The 23,525-nt window shown below is 43.9% G+C and overlaps 1 protein-coding gene across 5 annotated transcripts in view; it reads right to left on the reverse strand.

Moving 5' to 3' along the window:
• Window positions 1-1,682: 1,682 nt before the first annotated feature.
• The window catches only part of rerea (arginine-glutamic acid dipeptide (RE) repeats a), a 122,123-nt gene continuing 100,280 nt past the window's right edge, over window positions 1,683-23,525 (reverse strand). For 3 of the 5 annotated variants that reach the window (XM_070838890.1, XM_070838889.1, XM_070838893.1), the window contains 12 exons: window positions 20,660-20,740; window positions 10,524-10,686; window positions 10,315-10,407; window positions 9,560-9,759; window positions 9,117-9,278; window positions 8,920-9,033; window positions 7,444-8,819; window positions 6,565-6,787; window positions 5,756-6,473; window positions 4,241-4,411; window positions 3,950-4,130; window positions 1,683-3,856 (listed from right to left, as the gene is read on the reverse strand). In XM_070838890.1, coding sequence (XP_070694991.1) covers window positions 3,823-3,856; window positions 3,950-4,130; window positions 4,241-4,411; window positions 5,756-6,473; window positions 6,565-6,787; window positions 7,444-8,819; window positions 8,920-9,033; window positions 9,117-9,278; window positions 9,560-9,759; window positions 10,315-10,407; window positions 10,524-10,686; window positions 20,660-20,740 — 3,516 coding nt within the window. In that variant the 3' untranslated portion in view covers window positions 1,683-3,822. The remainder of the gene's footprint in view (window positions 3,857-3,949; window positions 4,131-4,240; window positions 4,412-5,755; window positions 6,474-6,564; window positions 6,788-7,443; window positions 8,820-8,919; window positions 9,034-9,116; window positions 9,279-9,559; window positions 9,760-10,314; window positions 10,408-10,523; window positions 10,687-20,659; window positions 20,741-23,525) is intronic. The other 2 variants (XM_070838891.1, XM_070838894.1) reach the window with 1 other exon arrangement.

A 23,525-nucleotide genomic window follows, 5' to 3' on the forward strand; every position in this document is an offset into this window, starting at 1 on the left:
CTCAGTGCACACTGGAGGGTTCCTCATGTTCCTGCAATCACACATTTAATGTTTTAATTTCTTTACTTCTTAAAACGTCATCCAGGTTTAACAAATCAAACCTCAAATTGTGTTCAAAGAACCAAATTATCTGGCTGAGAATTGACAGGTTTATTTTAGCTTGAGCTAATTAAGGCACACTTGAAGAACAGAGCACAGATGTGAGTGAGTGAGAAATCCTGAAAATATTATCAAGAAGAAACAGGGAACCAATAGTTTTATTTCTGCAACAAACACATAAAACTAACAGCGTGATGGCGTCTGGAAGAAGACCAGACATATGAAATATCTAGTGTTATGTCTCTTGAATATCCAATTGGGACAGTGAATGAGGAAGAACACAGACAGCAGATTTGCTTTCAGTGTCAACAGAGCTCATTTTTAGATAAACAGGGCCCTGCTCGGCTACAGCGCAGCCACAGAGCTACCCGCTGAAGGAACACAGCTACCTTCCGACTGAACGCACTAATAGCATGTAGGCTCCTCTCTGCCACTGAGCATCACACTCTGCAGCAGGCAGGCCCACTGGAGCGAAAGAAAGAGACAGGGGGATGGAGGAGATGAGGAGGCTCTATGTCTGAGACCTGCTGCAACAGACACAATAACACTGCGAGAACAGCACAAGACATATTGCTATTCAGACAGAAAGAGCAGATTTTTTGAGACTACGTATCCCTGTGTGCCTGCCTGAGGGGTACACAGAGTATTATGAGAAGGATTTGAGTTGACACAAGTCACAGTCGCTCCATCGCCGGTGTGGAGGAGGAGGAGGAGGAGGAGGATGGAAGATGAATTATTGAACCAGCCAGCGCTGCTCAGCTCTGACGTCTTGTTGTGTCTTATGGGGAGGTGAGGCGAGCCGGCAACAACAAGCAGCACCTTCTCAAAAGGCGGTCGTCACATGACAGCCCCAGGATAAAGCATCCAAGGAACCTCGATTTTCCCGAGGACAGGGCATCATTTCAGAGAGCAGCAGTAGAATAATAGCTCCCTCTCAAAATGACAGCCATCGCTGCGGCACACCATCACAGATTGCTGGTCTATCACTCCCCACACACAGGATGAAATGACAGCCCTGCCCCGCTGATAGCAAGGCATCTCAGCCTGAGTAAGTGTTCCTTCTGGCTTAGCCCGGCTTTGATGTTATTATACCGTAGCAGTGCAATATTCAGCTCTGAGATTCACTACCTGCTGCTGAGGTGATCTCCTAAAGCTCAGTATTTGTGAAACTGAGAAAATGGAAGGCAGGAGAAAAAAAAAAAATCTGCAACAGAAATGCTGGATCTACACTACAACATTTTTCTCCCGTCGAGCAAAAATTCTATTATTCAAGAGCAAATGTAGGACATGAGTGTTATCAAAACAGACCCAGCATCAGTCCCTGTGCCCAGCTGGAGAATTACATTTCACAAATGTAAAAAAACAGAGGGAATTAAGAGTGTTTTCTCCTTTCTTCTCACTCTTCTCACAGTAATCAAAGCTGTTTACCCTTAAAACAGGATTATTGTGTCTCACGGCTGCTGGGATTTAGCGGTCTGCTATACCTCGGCATACAAACAACTGTGTTTACAAAGAAATAAATATGATTCACTGACGTGTCACAAGGCACAAAAAAAAAAAAGATCCAGTCGTATCTTGTGGTGTAACTTAGTCGTTTATTTTAATTCCACAAATTTTTCAAAAAAATTACAAAATACTCAAATGGAGAGAACACAGGACTCACAATTTTTCTTATTATTTCTACTTTTTGTTTACATTGTGTCATCCCATGGCGACTACTCATATATACAATAAGCTTCAAGATACCAGTATATATATAAATCTTAGCAGTCAGAATTTACATTCTGCTATTGCCGCTTTGAAACAAGAAGCTAAACCATTGACAACACTTAACATCAAAGGTTTTGGAGACACAAAAAGAGGGAGTAAAAGGCAAGGGAATCGTCAGGAAACGAGGCAAAGATGATGATGGTGATGATGAGGAGCTCGTCGTCAGGAGAGAGACAGGAATCGGTGGGAGATGGCAAGACAGAGTGACAGGTTCTTGTCTGGGATTCGAAGACTTTTTTGGATTTTTAAAAAGGGGGCATGAATTTGATGATGTTTGCAAGCGTTTAAATGTAAATTATAGTGCTCCAAGGGAAGATATGGTCACTTTTAAATGCCAGTACAGTTTCTTCATTTGGTTAAAAGAAAAAAAAAAAAATTGCCACAGTTTTCTAAATATCCATGACAGTCGAACAGTCTTAGTGCATGGAACAAATGCAGAACTCACGTCATGGCTACAACAAAAAACAAACAAAAAAATAATAATGAAAAGGAAATCTTGGGCTCATGTGCACTGTTTTGACAGGTCAACACGACTTGTAACAGTCAGTGGCACACACAAACACACCGCTCCCGAGGCCCAGGAGGCTGTGTGTATCCCTAAGGAACAAAGGCATACGGAAACATCGTTGAGGAAAACACTCGCACGCACAAACACACAATCATCGACCCTCCACCTCCTGGTCGTCACGTGTCGGCAGGCCCCCTCTAGTGTCACAGTGAACATTATTACAGCCTAGTTGGAGGACGACTCGGTTGGATGTGAGCCCTGCAACAAACACGAATGACTGGACCAGGTGAAGAAAAGGGGATGCCACAACACACGTAGCACCGACTCAACCATTCACACATTTAAAACAATCCTAAAGTCCTGTTAGGCTCCCGTTTTAGTGAACAAATTCAGGTCCTGATAATTTAAAAGAACTTGAAGCAATTTTACATTTCTTCAGTTCAGCCAAATGTTTCTGGTGTCCACATTTTTAAAATCATTATTAAAATCATTCTCTGTAAAAACAAAACAAAAAAGTAATGAAGTATTACTCCATTCTGCAGACTTAAATACTGATTTTAAGCAACAAGGATAAAACCAGTCGAGTGGAGCTCTAGGATACACTCTCAGTGCAAACTCATTTTTTCTTTTTAATCCATGGCTTCAGCGTGCACTCCACAGAAGCCTCAGTGACTACTGTGTCACCTCTTCAAGTGTTTCAAATCATTAACTCAACACGTTGAGTTTACACATTCTGACAACCTGCTGTGTGCCAAAAGTGTGTGATGAATGGATGTGGGTGTGACAGGTCTATGGTTTACATAGTGTATGTGGGACTAAATCTAACACAGTGATGTCAGAGGAACGTCACAACTGAACCACAACTCTCTCACAAACTGCTCGTATAATGCCATGGTGCTCCCCTCTGAAACAAGGGATAATGCTTCAAAACAATTATATTGGAGGTTGAAACGACTTGGTTTGGAGTCCACACCTAGTAATAATAATAATTATAATAATAATTATATGTTTATATATACTATTTACAGACTCAAAAACACCATGCTGTAGCTTTTCTTAAAATTATGAAAAACCTCCAACAATGTATTAAAATAAATGTTGAATTTAAGATAGCACTTGTTATTTTTCCATAAACGGCCTGACCGGTCTTGTCTTTTTTTTTTTGTTGATAAGCACAGTGTCTTGTTCTAGCACCTACAAAAAAACGTCAGGGAAGCTTGTCATGCAGGAGTCTTGAGGACGTTGTCACTACTGGCTATATACCAAAGAAAGTCAATGTCTTGAAAAATAATAATAAAAAAAGTCCTTGACAGGAACAAAAACCAAATATCAGAGGAATTCTGAGACGATCCACTTGGCCTTTTCCGTTCTTCATAACTGAATGTAACAACTCTGTAACAACTTCCCGTGTCCTGCACCTGTCAGTCGCTTCCTCCCTTGGCTGGTTACAGCTGCTTGTCACTCTCCTTCTTCAGCCGACTGAAACACAAACATTACATATTAATATTTGGTCAATCAAAGGCACACACACTTAGTTTATCTTTTTAGTCTAATTCATGTTTCTTATCCTACCTGTAATAGTCCTCCTGGCCAGGCAGTGGTCCTCCGTGCATGTGATGGTGTCCGTGGAGCCACTGCTGCTCCATGGCCAGCCTCTGGAGCTCAGCTGACTGGGCATGCATGGCCTGCAGCTGGTGGGCTGCGGACATGGGCGGTGGCAGACCTCCTGGTAGATCCCGTGGGTATGGAGTACCTGGAGGAAGCACAAAGAAAAGATTTGATCAGGCAATCTGGCAGAGCTCGGATTGATAGATTGGATGTGACTTTGCTGTTAATGAGAGATGATACTGGCAGAGAGCTCACCGAAGACTGGGTGGCGCAGCATCTCGTGTTCGTGCGGCTGGCTGAGGAGAGGGTTGGGAATGGCGCCGGGTGGGTACGGGAAGCGGGCCAGGTGAGGTCCGGCTGCCAGGGGATCTACTGCCAGGGGATGGCCCCCAGAACCTGGAGGACACACAAGACATTCACCACCACCTTCTGGGTGTCAGAATCTTAGGTTCAAGGCACACTCATTTCACGATAGTGTATCACAGACAGTGCATGCTACAGGCATTAGTGATACACAGCTTAATATAATGTTACTCCTCTCAAGGTTGACCAAAAGAGTGCAGGGACCACTTGACTATATTTATCCACTGTAGAGCACCTGCTGGCTCTATCAGAAACTTAATGAGGATATAACATCCTCTTATCCAATCACCATATGCCAATGCTGTATATTACTACAGAGAGAAACATTTTGAATTAGAAAAGCTAGAAGCGGAATAATCAAAAGTCCCTTTTGTTCACTCTTGACTGTGATGAGAGAAGTATCATAATTATATTACAACACAACTTGATTCATATTGTAGCACACTGATTGATTCCCTCAATTGCATACTAAGAGAGACTTTAAGTTCCTAAATGTACATTATTTAACTTGCTCATAACAAATCAGACACACCTTATTCTTGCTTACATTATTGTCTACTTTCAACGTCAAGTTGAAAACAAAATCCTATAAATGCAGATGGAGTCTTAACTATAACCACAGAAGTGGCACTGTTTCAACTTGTTAGCAATAAAAAAACATGTCTTATGTTTAACATTGGTTATCCAAAATCTTTCATAGAAAACTTTAAAAAAGCAACTTCATACTGTTTTACTAAAATAGTTTGTTGAACTTTAAATAACAGAGCAAACAAATTTCTGCAATTTGAATAGTTAACAATTAATCTATGGAGTGCCCCAAGGTGCTATTCTTGGTCCTCATACTATTTCTTAAATATATTAATTTACTTAATGGCTTTGTTTTCCCCATCGTTGTGCTGATAATACAGATAACCCTTTCTATGTCAAAGTGCATAATTACAAAATATTACACATTAACATCAATATCACACAATTAAACATTCAGAAATTAAACAGAGAATATTCATACATCCATTTACAAATTTTATAGGAACAACTAATCAAAAGATCAATGTGTGATACATGCTAAGTGTGTGGAGGATATTGAAATATTGAATTTAATTATAGCAACATAACATTAAATTCATGAGAAGACCAGAGAGTGAAAATGTATTTAAAACTGAGATGGTCATTCTGAATGAGGTATCCATTGCAGGAAATATAAAAAACTATAGACAAAATAGTTGATATTATAAGGGATAGGGCACATGCCAATTAGCAACGTGTATTTACCAAATAATTGCAAATAACAGAATGCAGTTTTCCCATTCAAATTAGTTACAATTTGAATACATATTTCAATAAATATTATAGTTGTTGTGTACAGAGGCATCAACATGAATGTATATAAGCAGGGCTTTCATTTACCTTGGTGAAGAGGATCTTGCTGGTGGAGGTGGAGATGGGAGTGAATATGCGAGTGCTGGTGGTGGTGTGGCGTGACATTGAACATTTGTAGACGGGCGATGGGGTCATTGGCGACTGTGGCCATCCTCTCAGCGTGAAGTCTCTCTGCAGCCAACCTCTCTGGGTAGCTCATTTCTGGCCGCAGCTGGGGCCCAGCGAGGGCCAACCGCTCACGCTCTAATGGGTTCAGGCCTGGATGGAAGGAGGCAAAGGGGTGAGGGCCGGCCATGGGGGGCAACGTGATGGCCCCATGCCGGGCAAAGTGCTCCATGGGGTTTGTAGAAGGGTGGAGTGAGTCCATCTCTGGAGGCTTAACCTCAAAACCAGGTTTCATCCTTTCCCTCAGTTCTCTCTCACGAATCTCCCTCTCTCGCATCTCCCTCTCTCGTAGCTCACGCTCCCGCATGGCCGGGTCAGCATTGTACAAGCCGTGCATTTGATAGGCCAGCAGTGGGTCTGCAGGGTTGAGGGACACAAAGAAGGGGTGGTTTCGATTGGTGGGGGACATGACGTGGGGTCGGGCGTACTCGCTGAGGGTGCGCAGGGCAGGAGTGTCGGGCCCGATGTATGGAGGCACGGCTGCAATGGTAGTAGGGGGGCCGTCGTAGGGTGGACGCATGTGGGCGGGGCCGGCCATCTGAGATTCGACCATTCTGCCCTCATGAGAGGAACTGGCTTTCTGTGAAGGGAGAAATGACATGCTTAGTCAAATTTAAACAGAAAAAAATTAGCCACTGCTCAACAGAAGGGAGACAAATAAAACCACTAACCGCAGCTCGCTCTGCTTCCTTCTCTCGTTCCCGCTCTCTTTCTCGCTCTTTTTCCCTCTCCCTCTCCCTCTCCTTCTCTTCCCTTACTTTCTGTTCTGCTTCCCTCTTGGCTTTCTCCAGAGCTTCCTCTCGCTTCTTGGCCAGCTTAGATGAAGCCAAGGGAGTGAAGTAGAAATCTGTCCGAGCACACGAGTTGTAACCTCGGTCCAGGTGCTTGTAGAACCTACGATAGAGAAGAAACATTTAACACTTTCAGCATTTACTCAGAACAAAGGAATAATGCTCCAGGTCATAAATTAATATTTGTTACAAACAAACATAATAGACTAGAGCCACGACGTTCATGTTTAATTTTGCATGTTGAATGGCAGGATAATGTCCCATTAGATGAAAAGACAGCTTGTATTATCTTACACTGGCCCATTATTCAAAAGGAAACAAACTCCCTTGGCATTCACTTTTGCAGCTATGATGAGTATGTATTAAAATCCTCATTGCTATTCATTGGCAGCCTGAGAGCCACTTAAGCACAAGGCAACTACAGATACTCATATTCAGATGCCTCGGTTCACTTGCATCTCACTATAATTAATCTCCCTGCTCCCCGTCCCCAATAATTCCTAGCCACTCAGGGCTCAGGGCTAATTGTGGCCTTGGATGCCTATTTTGCTGAGGACATCTGATTTGTTGCTTACATCAAAGCCTTAAAATCTGAAGGCAGAGAGTCTTTATCATTGGATGTGTTTGAGAGCTAATCAGCATCCCCAGACATGACAGTAAGCAGCTCAACAGACTACTAACAAACAACACCTTGTACAGGTGTATGTTTGCCTCTTTTACAGATGATCTTTGTGGAGGAAACGCCGATTGTCGACATACCTTGCTGACTGGCTGGCATGGCTGGGCGTATTGACGACAGTAGGCTCTGGGGAGGGGCTTCTCTGTGGGGGTGGGGGGCTCTCTGGTTCTTCTGACTCATCCAGAGGCTCCTCTTTGATGTGTACAGGTGGGAGTACTGGGCCCGGACCAGCGCACGTGACCGAGGCAGGCAGTGGCATAGAGATGGAGGAGGATGGAGTGGAGGAAGATGGAGGCTGTATGCCAGGCATAGAGTTTGATGAGGATGGGGTAGGGCCAGTTGGAGGTAGAACTGTACTGAAAGGATGAGACGAGAATGGCGGCTGCGGTGGCCCGTTGGGGTGTGAGGATGCTGCGGGTGGCAGAGGAGGAGCTGGAGGAGGTTGGTGGCTGGCTGATGGTGGAAGGCTCTGGGACTGAGTGAGAATTGGAGGCTGGGCTGGGGGCGGCTGAAGCTGCTGCCCCTGAGGCATGAGCTGAAGGGGGGGTGGATGTGCTGATGGAGGATGGTGGGTTGATAAAGAGCTGAGGGGCTTGAGGGCCGGAGGTGGAGGCAGGTTTGAAGGCATCTGAGGGAACGGAGGCGCTGACACGTGGGGTGTGTGTTTGTGAGATTGTGGGTTGGGTATCTGAGGGATGGGCGTGGTTGGCGGGGGCTTGATGTGAGGCATGGACATTGGGGCAGGGGGCAGGGGCTGCTCTCTGGGAGGCTGGCCTCCACTCTGAGCAGATGACTGGGACTGGGAAGGAGGCGTGTGTGGCCTCTGCTGTGATTGCCCAGAGATTGGCAAGGGTGGGACCTGAGACTGACCCACAGGGAAGCCCTGAGGTGGCATGGAGTGAGGGTGAGGCATGTGTGAGGGGCCAGGCTGCAGTGGATGTGGCATGGGAGGCATGGGCCCATGATGTGAGCTTGGTAATGATTGAGGTGGGACTGGGGGACCAGGAGGCGGTGCCTGAGTCATAGGTGAATGTGGAGAGGGAAGCCTTTGAGGGTGGAGGGACGCTCCTGACTGGATAAGAGACATCGGGCTTGCCTGGGGCAGAGGCTGGGGAGGTAGAGAGGTGGAGGCCGCTGTGGGGGACACCTGTGGGGGCAGTGAGGGGGCTGAGGTTGTAGGCGGAGGAGGTGCCGAGGAGGCGGCTGAGGTTCCCGGCTGACACTGAATGACTGGAGGGTGCTGGCTCTGCAGGAGCTGCTGCTGCTGGGCAGAGGAGTCTGAGTCACTCTCATTGTCTCGGGGACTGGGGATGCTTGGGGAGGAGCTCCTGTTGTCCTGGTCAATGTCTTTAGGATCGCTACTCAGCTCCTCGTTGATGCTGCGCCCATCAGAGCTCTCGCCTTCGCCCTCCCCTTCCCCGTCGCATTCTGAAGGTGAGTCTGGCCGACTCAGCTCCTGACGGAGAAACAGAGAGAAGGATGAGTATCATAACACAAGTCTATGCATTCCATTGATACACATACGAACAGCACAAACCACAAGACCACAAACTCACCTGTGTCTTGGACTTTTTGGCGTGGGCTCTCTCGGGCTCCTCTGTGTCTGAGGCTCCTTTCTCTCGCTGGCGTTTGGCACTCTTCATAGGTGAAGGAGCCTCCTCTTTAATCTTCTGTGAAGCCAAAGCAGCAGAGCCATTAGGGTACATTTCACGGAGGTACGTGCACAGAAAAACAAAGTTTTAAGCAGTCTTACCTTGCTGGGCTTCTTCATGGAGTCTGTCTTGCTGTCAGTGCTGTCAGTGCTTGCCGCACTGGGTGAGGTACGCCCGCTGGAGCGCAAATCCTCGTTGGTAGGCGAGGCTCTGCCATCGGGACTGGCTGTCTGCTTCTTACGACCACTACGTAGCGTCGACATCTGTAAACAACAACCAGAGTCAACATGAATCATGACTAATATTACGGCTGCATATAATTTGGATGGAAGAAGATCCAAGAGATAGACGTAAAACATATGCAAGTCCAGACTAAATTTACGAAACAAGGCATGTCAAAGCTGTCCCTGAAATACTTGTCTAGTGATGACAAGTTTATTGCTTTCTAGTCTGGCTCCACACTGCTCCGGGGATAACCGAAGCTATGGTTCCTGAAGGTGAAAATAGAGGGATAGATGGAGAGTAGGAGTGTTTGTGTGCGCACCGAGCCTCGGTTCCGTCGGGTCCTCATGCTATGCTTCCCGCTGAGTCCATCCTCTTCCTCTTTGACAGGTTTGAACATAAATGGCGGCGGGTCTACAGGCTTCTCGATGGGGGGCAGTTCACCGTACTTCTTGAAGTGAATGCGGCAGTCTGTGCACAGCAAGATGTTCTCCCGGCCCCCGTGGTGCCAGTCCTTGGAGGCTGAGGAAAGCCATTTACAGTTGTGAAATAACACACTCTCACAGGCGGTGAGAAGTACAAACAACACAGAAATGATCTCACAACTACAGTAATGTTGCAAAATACAGAGAATGTCCTTAAGTCACTTTGTAGTTCAACATCTAATGAGATAAATATTTTTTTTCATGCAGGAAATGAATCAAGGACAATGTATAACTCCTCCACTACATTATGTATTGAGATTTTCAGTAATGTATTGATGTCTACATGAGTAAACACTATAAAGAGTTATTAGCCTCTCTTGTTGTGATGGCAGCGACATAAGTGTGATCAGATGGAAGCCTGGCACTGGGAGCCAGCTGTGTGGAAAGAGGGGAAGGATAATGAGGTGGAGAGAGTGGATGAGCTATGGGCTCATGTCGAATTTGATCAAATTAGTCCTGACATCTTCTGATGCCCATCTGTCACACACTGCTGTGCTGTGCAGGCCCACACTGATCCCAATCAGGACAGGAATAACCAAGCAAGTCTATATGACGAATGTGAGTGTCTGTGAATGGAACTGGGTTGTCTTACTGGTAGTGAAACAGTGGCGGCAGGCGTAGCCCTTCAGCTCCTGTTCGCTGTCTTCACTGTCAAAGTCATCTTCACTGGCTGAGCTGAGGTCCACTGGAAGAGTGACGAAGAAAAAACACGTCACATGCATTGCTCTAACACCAGAATATTTCAGGTCATGTCTCCCTCTTTCCTCTCTGGCTGCCATTGAAGCGGTCAAATACACGTACAGAACTCGCTTGAGGGGGGCCGTGAGGGAGTGTTGACAGGAGTTGAAGCGGTTCTTGTCTTGATGCGGCGGAAGACGGGCTGGCGGCGGTGTCTGCGGTGGGCTCGACAACTGGCTGCCTCGGGGGTCTTCTTCCAATAGTAGTAGAAGGTAATTAGCTCTCCCTGAAATGAAACACAAAGCGAAAACTGTTACAGTGGGCCAAAATATCACATCAACACAGATGTGTGAATTCGTAATGGAGGAGGCATCACTGTTGACTGCAAAGTGGTACCTGAATTAAAAGATCTTAAGGTCTTTTTGTCAAAGTTGTTGAAAATAGTCACTGTGAAATATCTGCATTTAGGCTGAATAAAAATTGTGGAAAATACACATTAGCAGTCAGCACAGTAGTTCACAGTAAAAGGCCACACGGTGGGTGAGTCCATGCCAGGATTTGTAGCTGGCCGGGCATGTTTGTGCTGCGGCCCTGTCTGTCCCAGGATTAGGCGAGGAGGCTCACTGAATGCAGGGATATTAGGATCAGTGCATTGGTGGCTGCCTGGGTGGCAGGAGCTTGAATGGGAACAAAAGAACATGTCAGGCAGAGCTTTGGCGCTACAAATAGGGAGTGAAATGGCTCCTCGCCCCTTCACTGGAAGAGTCAATTGAACTTTAATCAAACATTCGGAGGGGTGCGCTTGCAAGCGAGTGAGGCGGATAAATCCACTGTACAAAAGGCCGCCAGGAAATCAATACCCAACTGAAACATTAACACATGCAATCGTGGATCAGAAAGCACTTTGCTGAGGCAGCCTGTGCATATTAACTGCAGCTTTCCGGCCACACTCATAATACACAAGCCTTGAAAATTGGCGACAGGAGTCAGGGACAATTATGCAGTTTCCTGTGGGGCTCTGCCCTTTTCCATCTCACCATGAACTCCCACTTGTTAGTGGCCCTCCACCGGCTTTATAACAAATTCATGAAGGTGTGGTGTGATTGTTGGGTGAGCAGTAAGTCACCTGTAATCTTTAAAGCCAGAGGGCACCTATCTACTGTTTGAGGTCTGTTTAACTGCTGTTCAACACAGCTCTCAGAGTTTAATGGCTATCGATTGTTTTCCTTCTCCGCTTCAGCTGAGAAACTTGACATAAATTAGTCAGTGCATTGCTCTCTAAAATGCATTAACAGCTTTTCAGCAACATCTTAACAACTTCTATCAAAATGTACCAAAACAAACAATGTCAGGAAAGGATTTGATGAAATGATGGCCTGTTTTAAATAGCCATGAAAGACTTTTTACTCAACTCTATTTTAACAATAAGAGAAAATAACATTGGAGCAAAGCACCAAAATATAATAGGCTGGTATAAATAATTGCAGCTTTAATTTCTTATTTCTTATCTTGTGGAATACGAAACTACTTGAGACTAGTTTTTCTTTTGTCTCACAGGTCAGGGATTGGCCAGTGTGTGCTACTTTATCGCTTCAACAAGTCTTGTGAGTATGTGACATTCAGGAACAAGTTAAGTCTTTCTCAATCACTGCTTTGATGGGCAGAAAATGCTCGACTCAGTGGGCTTAGGCCCGTTTAATAAGATCTCCCTTCATGTGGCTCTTAAGGGAAATTCATATCTACCAGTGGCTGTAGGACTCTGTCTTATCAGGCAAAGCAGGGCTGGGAACATTTACTGAGGGTGTTTGAGCTCAATGAAACCGTCTCAAATTTCAGGGTAAATTAAGGTGCTGCACTGTGTCACGGCAAAGCCATCGCTCCAGAACGAAACTGTCCCAAGCTTTTCTTTAGACCTCAAGACTGTTGCAGATGAGCACATCTGGAGCACTGGGGATGATTCCTCAGCAGAGACACATCATAGGGCTCCATTAAAATACAAACATCAGTTGGATAAAGGAAAGATTAACCTTTGCAACCTTGTACAACAGTTACAATGCTTCAAAAACAGCCACAAAAACATTGTTTTGCCAATGCTCGTGCCAAGAACAGAGCAGCGGATGATCATTATATCACCAAAGAAGCTCTATAATGTCACCACATGTTTTCGCATCTATTTCAGACTGATAACGGAACTTTCTAGTCGTTTCCTGTGCACCTCCCTCTTCAGCCTGGCTGGCCAAACGGGAAGCAGGGCGCAGGTGCGAACTGAGGGAAGGCAGGCGTCCTGATGTGAAATCTAATTGAAATGTGCAGATCAAAAGTGTCGAGTGGTGCCAAGCACTGGCTTTGCTCTGTGCTTAATGACTGTTCTCAGCAGTGCCTCTCTGCCTCCTCGCTGCAGGCTGACAACTAGACGGCCTCAACAACAGCTTGGCAGACATGGAGAAAGGTCACCCTGCCTCTCCATCACTTACACTGTGTCAAGTACCATTACATTAGGCAGAGGCTAATGAAAACATTAACTTGGGCTTTTGAATGGAAATTAACAGGTGCATTGATGAGCTGGTACAGCCGAATATAAACGGAAAAGGGAAAACAAAAGAAGCAGCTTAACAAATTCAGAGTAAATTTGCTGGGTTGAAAAGTTATTGATGGTAAAAGAGCCAACAAAAAATGTGCTCTGGGCCCCCATTAAAAATGCATACAGCAAAAAAGCAGCATTTTTGGGGTAATGTTTACTATATATTTTGCCTTTATACATCATGGATACTGATTTTGAATACAGTCATGTTGACAAAGGAAAGACTGATGTGTGCATTACATCACAGCCAAGACTTTCAATGTGTGGTGGCATTATATATGCCGTCTGTGAGTGAAGTGCAGTCGAAGATGAACATGGCATTCCTGTGGTTGAGAGAGACTTTGTGCTATAAATTAGTGTCAAATGGAGACTGACAGATTACCACTCTCATGCCTGCCTTCTTGTCAAATTTAGTTCTCCTGAGGCCACATATGTCTCATTTCTCACATGTACTTTTCTCTATCAAAGTCACTCTGTCATGCTGCCATATGCCCACAGCAACATTTTAACTTTTATTACCTTGTATTTCTTCTCCATAATTGGGTGCTGAGCCAGTGAGTTTGTATGTACTTATTGAGGCTTCCTAGCAAAGTGCCATTTTTTCATCAAATGGAGACAACGGTAAAACCTAAGTTGTTCACCGGTATCTGGTTAAAATTCATGGAAATACTTGAAATAGAAATCTAGATTGGCCCTGGCCTCTGCACCATAATTTTCCTCCAGTCCACTAAATCATTGCAGAACGGTACAGAGAGTGCTGCCGCTCCGCAGAACATGAGATAGTGACAACATAAGCTCGGTATTATAAGGCCTTTTAGACTGCTTCCATCTGCAGGAGCTTTCTGGCCGGTGGATTATCCGACAAGGAAAGGGCTTACCCTCCTATCACGACACTCAGGGCCTCCCTTCCAGTTATTGCCACTTAAAATGGTCGTCTACATACAAGTATGTATGTGTGAAATAGAGTTCAAGATTATGTACAGCAATGTTTCCTTGACACTCAGCCATAATTGTGAAACTTGGGGAGATTTGCGTCCTCCGTGCGAAGACTTTTGCTGTTCCGACATTTATTGTAATCTACATTAATTACTTAAAAAATAATCTTTGCTCTTTAGAGTAAAACATTTAGAATAATTGTAAAAATCCTGTGATGACACAAACAAATGATTATATATTAACAGTAATTTTTGTTACAGAAGACAACAGATGATAGAGGAAACTGTACCCTTTATCTTGGGATAATAGCAATTGTGTGTAATTCAGAACAATAACTTCTGATCACATTCAGTTTTGTGCTCAGTGACTGTGCTTTAAACCATCTTGTGTTCTTGATTTAGACTAAATAAGGTTAAACATGAAACCTCTGCACTGACTACAGTATAATTGCGGGTGGGAGTACAGGTTGAGGCTGAGTGGGAGAGCAGGATCCTCCACTGAGCTCGGTGGTCCTGAGTGCGCGGGCAGGGCTGAGGGCGAGGGCTAAACTCATGTATTTACACCCTCATCCCCTCTCAGGCCCAGGCCTGAACAGATGGTTTCTGTTTTTCCTGGCAGATTTGTGACAGAGCCACAAAAGGCCCCTGCTTTGACACGAAGCCAAACGGTTAAGGCCGTTACTGGCAAGCGCATGGGGAAGGAGGAGAGAACAGGGGAGAGCTGAGGAGGGGGAGGGCCGAGTGTGGAGGAGAGCCGCGAGGGAGGAATAAAGAGCCAGCAGAGGATAACAATGGACAATCAACATTCAACCCAACCACAACCCTTCCTAAAAAATCTCTCGGCAAATAAAAATCTGTGCTAAAAACTTAAGGCAGTTCAGCTGCGGCGGCTAGAGGAGAGTGTGCTGGGAGCATGTGATTTCAGGGTTTTGGTGGCTGATGGTGAGTTGTGTAAACATCCATTAGTGCAGCATGAACCTGTGCTCCTCCTGCTTCCTCCACAGTCTGCAGCTGGAGGAGGCACGACTGTTTCCTGATTCATTTCAGGGAGGTGAGGGGGGATGCATTTCACTGAACTAAATCAAACCAGGGTTTAATTATGTATGTGCTCGACCCCTGGACTTGGTATTCTTCATTGCCCATGACAGGTTGTAAAGTGTATCGTTTCAGTGAGCAATGCTTGACTTTTCTATCATCCTCATGCTGACTGTGACTGTAGGGGGTAACTTCGTAAACGCCTGTGTGGCTAAGCAGGTCAGAAGTGTATTTATGTTGCTTACAGGGGCATTAAACATGTTCTGCTGTGGACAAAGTGTGTGTTTATTCATCTTGAATGTTTTAACAGCATTCCTATTAAAGTATCAGTAAACTATAAAATGATAAAGGTGACGTAAAAATTGTGCTTTATGATGTAGCAAGTTAGCTTGATGCTTGAAGCTGGTTTTGGAATTTAAAAATAAATGCTAATATAAGAACATTCCTGCAAAATGTTACCAGGTTTCATAAAATTTCAAGTATTGTGTGATGTCCTCTTTATACTCAAGTTTTATGAAATTGCTAAGTAATTAAAGTTTTTTTTTTTCAAAATGTTTCATTCATATTGCAAAAGCTGCATAATTCACCTTGGAGTTCTTTTGTGAAATAAACTCCAGGGGTCAGATATTCATGGTATCAGCCCCTGTATGTAGTAGATTCAAAAATAGACTTCCAGCACAGTGATGCCTTGCAGCCCGTCGGCAGACAGCGGCGACTGAATAGTGAAAGGACCTTGGCTGGTGGAGCAGAGTCTATGTGAAAGGCGGTTAAATAGACAACCATTCCCTGCTGCGCTGAGCCTTTTCTGCTGGAGAATGACTGAATAAGCTCTGCTTTCACAGGTCAGGGATGCACATGCTGAAGAATCAGCACTCGTGTTTTTCCTGCTGTAAGCGCTTTTGCCAATGAAAGCAGATTGGATGGCAACAGTGCCTTTTTGCTGGAGGGTCGATCCTGCGTGTTCTGCTGATAAGCTAGTCCCCAAAAACCACAACATGAAGCCTACCAAAGAACTCAATTACACAGGGAGCTCTGGCTCTCCGTGCTCCATCTATTAGGCTGAAAAAAGATTTTGCCTACATTCAGCCGCGCTAAATTGCCTGTGGTCTGCTGAAAGAACATCAATACATGCTAGTTGAGCTTCCATCAGCCGACAGCGATTTCACTGCCTAAACAAGTTATATCATTTAGCAAACACGAAAGCTGTTCTGTCACACTACTGACAGCTGCTGCCAACTGGACCAGGCCCCTGTAGTTTGTAGCTGGTTTAATTAGTGTTTGAACCAAAGTATTTATAATCACAGTCATCCCCAAGGTTCTGGCTGCTGAGCTAAGGACATGGCAATGAATTCAATTTGACGTTTGTACAGATTGTACCAGGGCAAACATCTGCTGTGAGGTTGTGTAGAGAACACTGTTCTCCTGTTGGCCATCCTGTAAATGACAGGGCCTGGGGGGGCTGAGTGCTCTCTTTTCTCTGAGAGAACGAGATACTGCGAGAACCACCGCTCTTTTCATCACCTCCTGGTTGATCTGAGTGCCGCCACAAACAAGGCAGTGTTTTAAAAATCACACACAGCTCAGGTCATCCATAAGCCCTGAAAATTATAACAGTCAAAGTGGCTTTCTCTGCCCTGCGCTCTTCCATCCACCTACCACAATCAAAAGCTATATCATCATTACTGAGCATTATAGTAATACTTTCAATTCAGTTTATTGCTGCTACTTGTCCAGTTGTTGGAATCACACTATTTACCATCTGAGGACACTTGTTTGACTTGTGACGTTACCACAAACCAAATACGCACTGTGGCTTCACCTGTGTTAGCTTTTCTAACACGCTGCCATGCCCCCTTTGTGTCTTTTCCACTTCTGTGCCAAAACAAAGTAGGAACCAGCAGCATAAAAATGTCTCCATGAATCAGTTTGATGTTTTATTCTTTTTCCTCCTGAGCTACAAGTTTAAATGGCTGGCAACTGATGTTTTGCTATCCAAGTACCAGCTGTTTTATGTTATATAACATTATATTTGTTTTTTAAATGTTCAATATCGTCATTCACACAATTTTTACATAGTATTACTAAAATACATTTAATTAACTGTGTTGGTACTAATGTTAATTCTGTGCCGATGTACTGTAATAATTAATAATAGTTAATATCTAAACATCACAAGAGAGTAAACAGGATACAGGAATGGAGCCTTGAGGGAAAACTGAGATGATAAACATACCCACACTCAAAGCTTTTGTTCTATGCTTGTAAATTGTTTAACAATGCTTCATTGACTTTATTAGATTATGGCTGCACTATATTCTATTGTGAAGCATTTTTATGGTCTATAAACACATGATACACTTGTATGCGAGTATAAGGTAAACAAATGACTTGTATTTTCATACAATTTATTATGTCTAATAGGACGCAAAGAGACAAGCTGTACTGAACATAATTTTAGGCATGAGTTGATTTTGCAATAATGTTTTTTTTACTCAGTGATGCATATTTTACTTGGTGCTTTAACCATAGTGGAAAGAAAGCGGCGACTGAACACTGAAAATAGCCTAATTCCAAAAATAGTTAAAGTCCATTAATATATTCTTGTTTGCACATTAATATCTTAATATTTAATTTTCACGTTCGCTGTCGTACCTTTTACCAGAAGTGAAATGGTTTGGACTAAGTAGGACAAAACTTAATACTAATTTGATCTGAATTTCAGCTGTGATTTTCTCTGTTCGGCTGTGCAGCAAACAGAGCTGTTGCCGATACAAATCTGTTCAGCAAATACTGTCTGTTGATATCCCCTAAAACCACATTTTTGTGAAAACTCCTCCAGTGAAAATATCAGGGGCAGAGTTATCTTTGATCTGCCATTTCAGCATATTTAGTTGTTTAAACACTGGAAGCAGCAAGCTCATGTTCCATGACGTCCTCTCTGGAGTGAAGGAAATGGTGGCAGCAAAGCCAGTTGCAGACAGTCAGACGACACACCCACTTCCCCCTCTGGGCCTTTATGTGACTTTATATAAAGCATTCCTGAGTGCTAGTCAGGCCTGGTGTGTTTACACAGCGCTGGGTGCTTACCCTTGGCACTGGCTGTTTGAGCCGCGCTGGCGTTTCAGGGGCAGCGCGGCTAATAGGGGCTAGCGGGAGGAACAGTGAGGGGCAGACACACTGTACTGGACCTCTGGATATCAGCCAAAGGGCTTTATGCGCTGCACTCTGGCTCGACGACATTGGGCCAGTCAGGACTTTGGGCAGGAGCACCGTCATTTCTGCAACATGCTTCTTTTTCAATGGCTTGACGTGCAAAAACAGAAATATGTGCCTGTGACCAGAGATAGTGACACAATCTTGTCCTTTCCCAGACCCAAACTATTTCGAGAAATTGTTGTGCTCATGTTCCAGAGATAGGATTTGGAAATGAGCAGGTAGAAAGTAAATTGAGCTTTCCTCTGGGTATTGACTGGTACTCGCTCAGATCAGTCATGCAGCACAAAAGCAAGTTTAATCACAAGCAAAGAGTTGTATTTTTTTCCTGTGCAACAAACCAGGCTTTTCAGCGCCTGCAATGAGCTAACGCCCCACCTTACCCCTTCTCCTCCGGTCGCTACTACCCTCCCCTTGCACTCGCAGTCATTTTCTCCTCTTTTCGTATGTTTAAAGGGCAGTTTATTTTCCATTTGCAGGGGAAAAATTAATCTGTCTCTGCTCTGTGGTGGTGGCAGGCCTAGATCCTGGAGGAGGTCTATTACCTCTCCTGCCAAGTAGACTCCCCCTCCAGGTTGAATTACATTAATACCTCCTTTATAGCCAATCAACTGGACTAGTCATATATTTCAAAACCAGTAAAAATAATTGAAGAAACCTCAGTGAGGAAACTGTATTCATACACTTTAATCTCTTATTCAAGAGGTTCCAATTGGTTTTGAGGAATACAAAATGTAGCACAAAGGAGGTGACACTAAAGGGTTCTTGAGTAAAAATATTACATGAAGCATGGCTGACAATATATCCTTAGCTCACAGCAGACAAGGCAATGAAGTGGCGAGAAGTTTGACAAACACCTGTGATTCCCCTTTGATGCCTGTGTGAGCACTGTAACGGTACACTTCCAGCTGGAGAACCCTCACATAAACATCTGCACTGCTTTATGAATCAAAATGCAGATCTAAGAATAATGTAACAGCTAAGTCAGAGGTGTGGAGGACTGTGTAGGACTGAGGAATGTGTATATCTATAGCGTGTTCCCTTTATTGTCAATTATAGACGAGAAAAATAAAGACAAAGATTATGGTAAAATGCTCTGAGCCAGTTTAAAAGAGGAACAACAAAAAGTCTATGTAGTTGCTATGTTTTGTTCTCAACTATAATGATCACATTTAATAAGGTTAACTGTTGTTAATCATTATTGGACCTGGATTTGACCCATGAAACAAGTCACACAGTTGTTCAGTACTGATTAACGCACTGACATGTGCGCACAAACACTCCCAAACACATAGAGGAGGGAAGCTCTGACGAGACGAACATCCTCCTGCTAATGTACATAAACACCACGATTACACGTGTTCCTTAAAGCGTGACAGATATTAAATCAGTTTGTCTCCTTCAGTAAAAATGTTTGTTAAGTGACTGACAAGCTCCCAAAGACACCATAATGTAAGAACAATACATCGTAATTTAAGCCTCAATTTACAAATGTAAACAAACGAATGAGCCCGGAGTCAAACTCAAATGCCTACCTTCACTCTCAAATTGAAAACAAGGACTCACACAACAGCAGTGACATATAATTATTAATATTTTCGGATGCGGTTAAAGGTTTGTTGACACCAGAGATGTTAGCAAACAAAGCAGCCTATATTTTCAGCTATGACCATCTGAGAAAGAAAAACAAAAAAGCTGATTTTACATTTAACTAAATTTTTTTTTACTTATGTGTGTAAATACATCTCTAATTTATATAATACAAAAATACTGATTAGGCCTTGAAAGCAAGTAACTGAGGGCTGCAATCATAATTGTATCTTCTGTCTCTATAATTCAAGTTAAATTTGCCACTAGTATAAATTTGTCTCCTTCAAAAGCACAACTATTAGTGATTTCATATTTATGTAAAAGGCTCCCATCATAGCCTGCTTTATAACCTTGTGGAAGCCATTAAGCTGCAGCTTAGAGTTAAATACTCTGAAAGTTGATAAAAATACAAAAAAACTCAAGTGCTGCTAAAACACTTCAGCACAAACACGAGATAAAGACGGCTGCTCTTCAGACCTGCTATAAACACAGTGGCTCACATCACATCTGCACAACTTGTTTACTACTCGCTAACAGAGGGTGCTAATTAATGCTCAGTGTGTCACTTGTAAGGTTGCAGTGGCTGTGTGCAAAGCATAGTTAGTCTTTTTCTCTTCTTCAGTAAAACGGATTTATTTTTCAGAAAGCCTGAAGGGAAATCTGACAATACTGCAGCACAGTTGTTGGAAAGCAGCACTTATCAATAAGGCCTCTGGTTAAAAACCAGCCATGCTCAAAATATCACACGAAAAATGTGAAACTAATACTGCTCAAGCTTTCCATTAGTTACAAGCAAACCGCATGTACTTCATTTTATATGTTTTAGCGCTATAAAACAAATGAAACACACACACACACACACACAGAAAAAGTTCAACAGTATGGAGAGAAATGAATCATCTTACCGTTTCTTTGTTGGGCAGCAGTTCTTTTCGGATCCTGAAGAAGTTTTTGCCGAACTGTCTCAACCCTTTAATGAAGCGCTTCTGCAATTTTTCACAGAGGAAGAGAGAGGGAAAAAAGACCAGTTAGTATCTGTGAAGTCAGCTAAATTGCAACCGCATAAAGTTACTGGCTAGCACCACGACAAAAAACATTGTTTTCATGTCACTAGTCTGCGGTTGGAGAGGTTTCATGTGTATCTAGAAACCTCTGTAGCCGTTTAAACTCCGGAGAAAACACAGCCATGTCAGGGCACGAGGAAATGACAAGTAAGGTGAGGAGAGACGCTGAGATTAAGCTCGTCTTTTCATGCGAGGAGAAAATACAGTTCAAAATTTTTTTAGCTAATATACAACATACACTGTTCAACACATGTTGAACATGTTAATCATACACAAAAAAGTTTACAGTCAAAACCTAAACTTGAGAGTTGAAAAGCACATAAATGCCTCACTGTGCATGGTGGACAGTTTCTATCTATGTCCGTACATTTTGGCAATTTTAAAAGCATAGAAAACATGACAAAATGTACCATCGACAAATATAGCCCTACATGAGGGAAAGGAGATAAACGGCATGAAGACAGAAATCTCTAGCTCATTTAATCTGACGTGAAAACTGAAAGTGGACACACCACCTCACCTCAATGAGCACAAAAACACCACCAGAAAGGAATAAATACCAAAAAGCAGAACAACCTAAATATATTTCTTCTCCTTTAAGAGACACAGACCGCAAGCCATAAAAAGCGGAGGCTGAAAACATTCATAACCAGCGAAGCAGACAACCAACAGATTTACTTTCTTGTTCCAGAGGCGAGCCCCGTTCCTCAGTGATCTCAGCCAACCGTTTCCACCAAGTAACTCCAGCAAAAAGCAGGGAAAAGTCCTCAGGGAGCACGGCACAAATCTCTACGTCCAGCTACAGGTAAAGGAAAAATTAGGGGGCAAATCCACAATGTCTCCGACGGTACACTGCTTTTTCCCCCTTTTTTTTTTTACAAGCAAGAAATAGCTTGTCACTCTCTGCTCTTCCACTACAAAGGGGAAGGCTTTACATGTGATCTTTCTGCAAGAGAGCCTCTGGTTCGCAGTAGGCTGGAAAACCCGGAGTGGAGTCCTGTGCTTCATGTTTGTGTGGGGAGCAGCGCTCATTTGAGCCTGTTTTCGATGCTCTATCACTGCAGGAGCAGGCTTCAAGTCTCTACCCCCACACATGCAAAGCAGGCCACTTTTTGTGTTTAAAAACACCAAAGCAGCCACTTTCATTAAAACCGAAACTACAGCAGTCCTTTAAATGCATTCAGAGCTTTGGGTGAACACGCACACAGGACTAGCTGCCAGCCTGAGAGGGGAGGCAGGCTGATACAATTTGTGTGGAGAAAGGTCTTGGACATGGTGGATGGAGACAAGTGAGAAAGAAAACCAGACATGGAATCTCTCTCGCCAGTGTCAGGAGTTCATTTTCCATGCCATGTACAGTACATTATGTAACCACAGATTGTTTACATACCCAGCTTTGGGGGGGGAACAAAGGCCAAATTTACAGAAGCAACACAGCCAGCTGCAAAACACAACTGTCTTTTAGGAGGAAAAATTACAGGCAGGACTGACAGACCTATCTCAACAAAAGGAATGACTGCATTTATCTCCATTAAACAAACTGAATAGTCTAAAGTCTTAGAGTTTAACTGTAATTGTGAGGAACAAAGCATCAAAATATAAGTCTACATTTAACTAGACTAAATAGTCAACACCAGAGGCCGGATCTGAAGCTAGATGAAACAGAGCTGACAGCTGAACAAAACAGCCTGTCCTATCAGTGACATGAGACAGCAGTTAATTTGCATTAATCAGACTGAAGGTGTAGCGGTTGATTAGCCAGTAGATGGAGCTGTCTTCAACACAAGCGCTCCCCCACATCCGACACCCATCTCCAACCACTTGGGGGGGAGCAGATTACCATTTAGACTGTCAGTCAACTTCCACAGAGCTACATACAACCAGTGGACCGCCACTGCAGAGATTCGGGGGATCAACGTTTCTGGGTTTGTATGACAGGCAATGACAAAACACTGAAGCACAGTTAGTCATGAAGATGAGTTTGGATAGATTTCAATGATGTGTTTAATGTCTCTTCAGCAGCAGTAAGGTGAGAGTGATGCGTCTTTCCCTGAGGCTGTGGACCTGCTATGACGGAAACTAGTTACATATATTAATTTGGCGGTTTTGTCCACAGTGACGTACAAAAGAGAAGTATTTGAGAACAAGTCCTTTAACACTCCGTTCCACATCATGATAAAAGTGGCATACGGAGGTGCATGAAGTAACATAAATGCGTAACAGATTATAATTTTTAAGAGCTACAGAAGGATTGAGTTTGGTTACCAAATCCTTCACCAAGAGACCAGAAAGGAGAAGAGTTTAAATTGAGATTTCCTGGCTCGCAGTGATGGTAGGACTAGTCGACAATTAGACCTGCCCATGCAGCCTGTGTGTCTGTCCTAATTATGTCACCTTAATTATGCTCCCCAACTGTACTATTTACACAGTCTGTCGGTCCTTGTCCATAGAGGAGCTGTGTGCATGCTCCCTCTCTCCTCTCCCCCCCTCCCTTAAGTTTTCTTTCTCTCGCTGCCTCCCTCCTCCCTCTCTACATGTCGGCTCCAGTTTAAGGCTCCATTTCAGCTGCCTGGGCTCACTGCTCTCCAGCCCAGCTAATAAATCATCCGCCAATCTGCTCCCTGAATCGCTCTGCCCCTGCTCCTATTGCTCCAGCCCTCCGTTGCTAGGCAACACAGCGGCAGAGGAGGGGCTGAGAGAGCCGGAG

This window comes from Pempheris klunzingeri, chromosome 11 (genome assembly GCF_042242105.1).
Source record: "Pempheris klunzingeri isolate RE-2024b chromosome 11, fPemKlu1.hap1, whole genome shotgun sequence".
NCBI lineage: Eukaryota > Metazoa > Chordata > Actinopteri > Acropomatiformes > Pempheridae > Pempheris > Pempheris klunzingeri.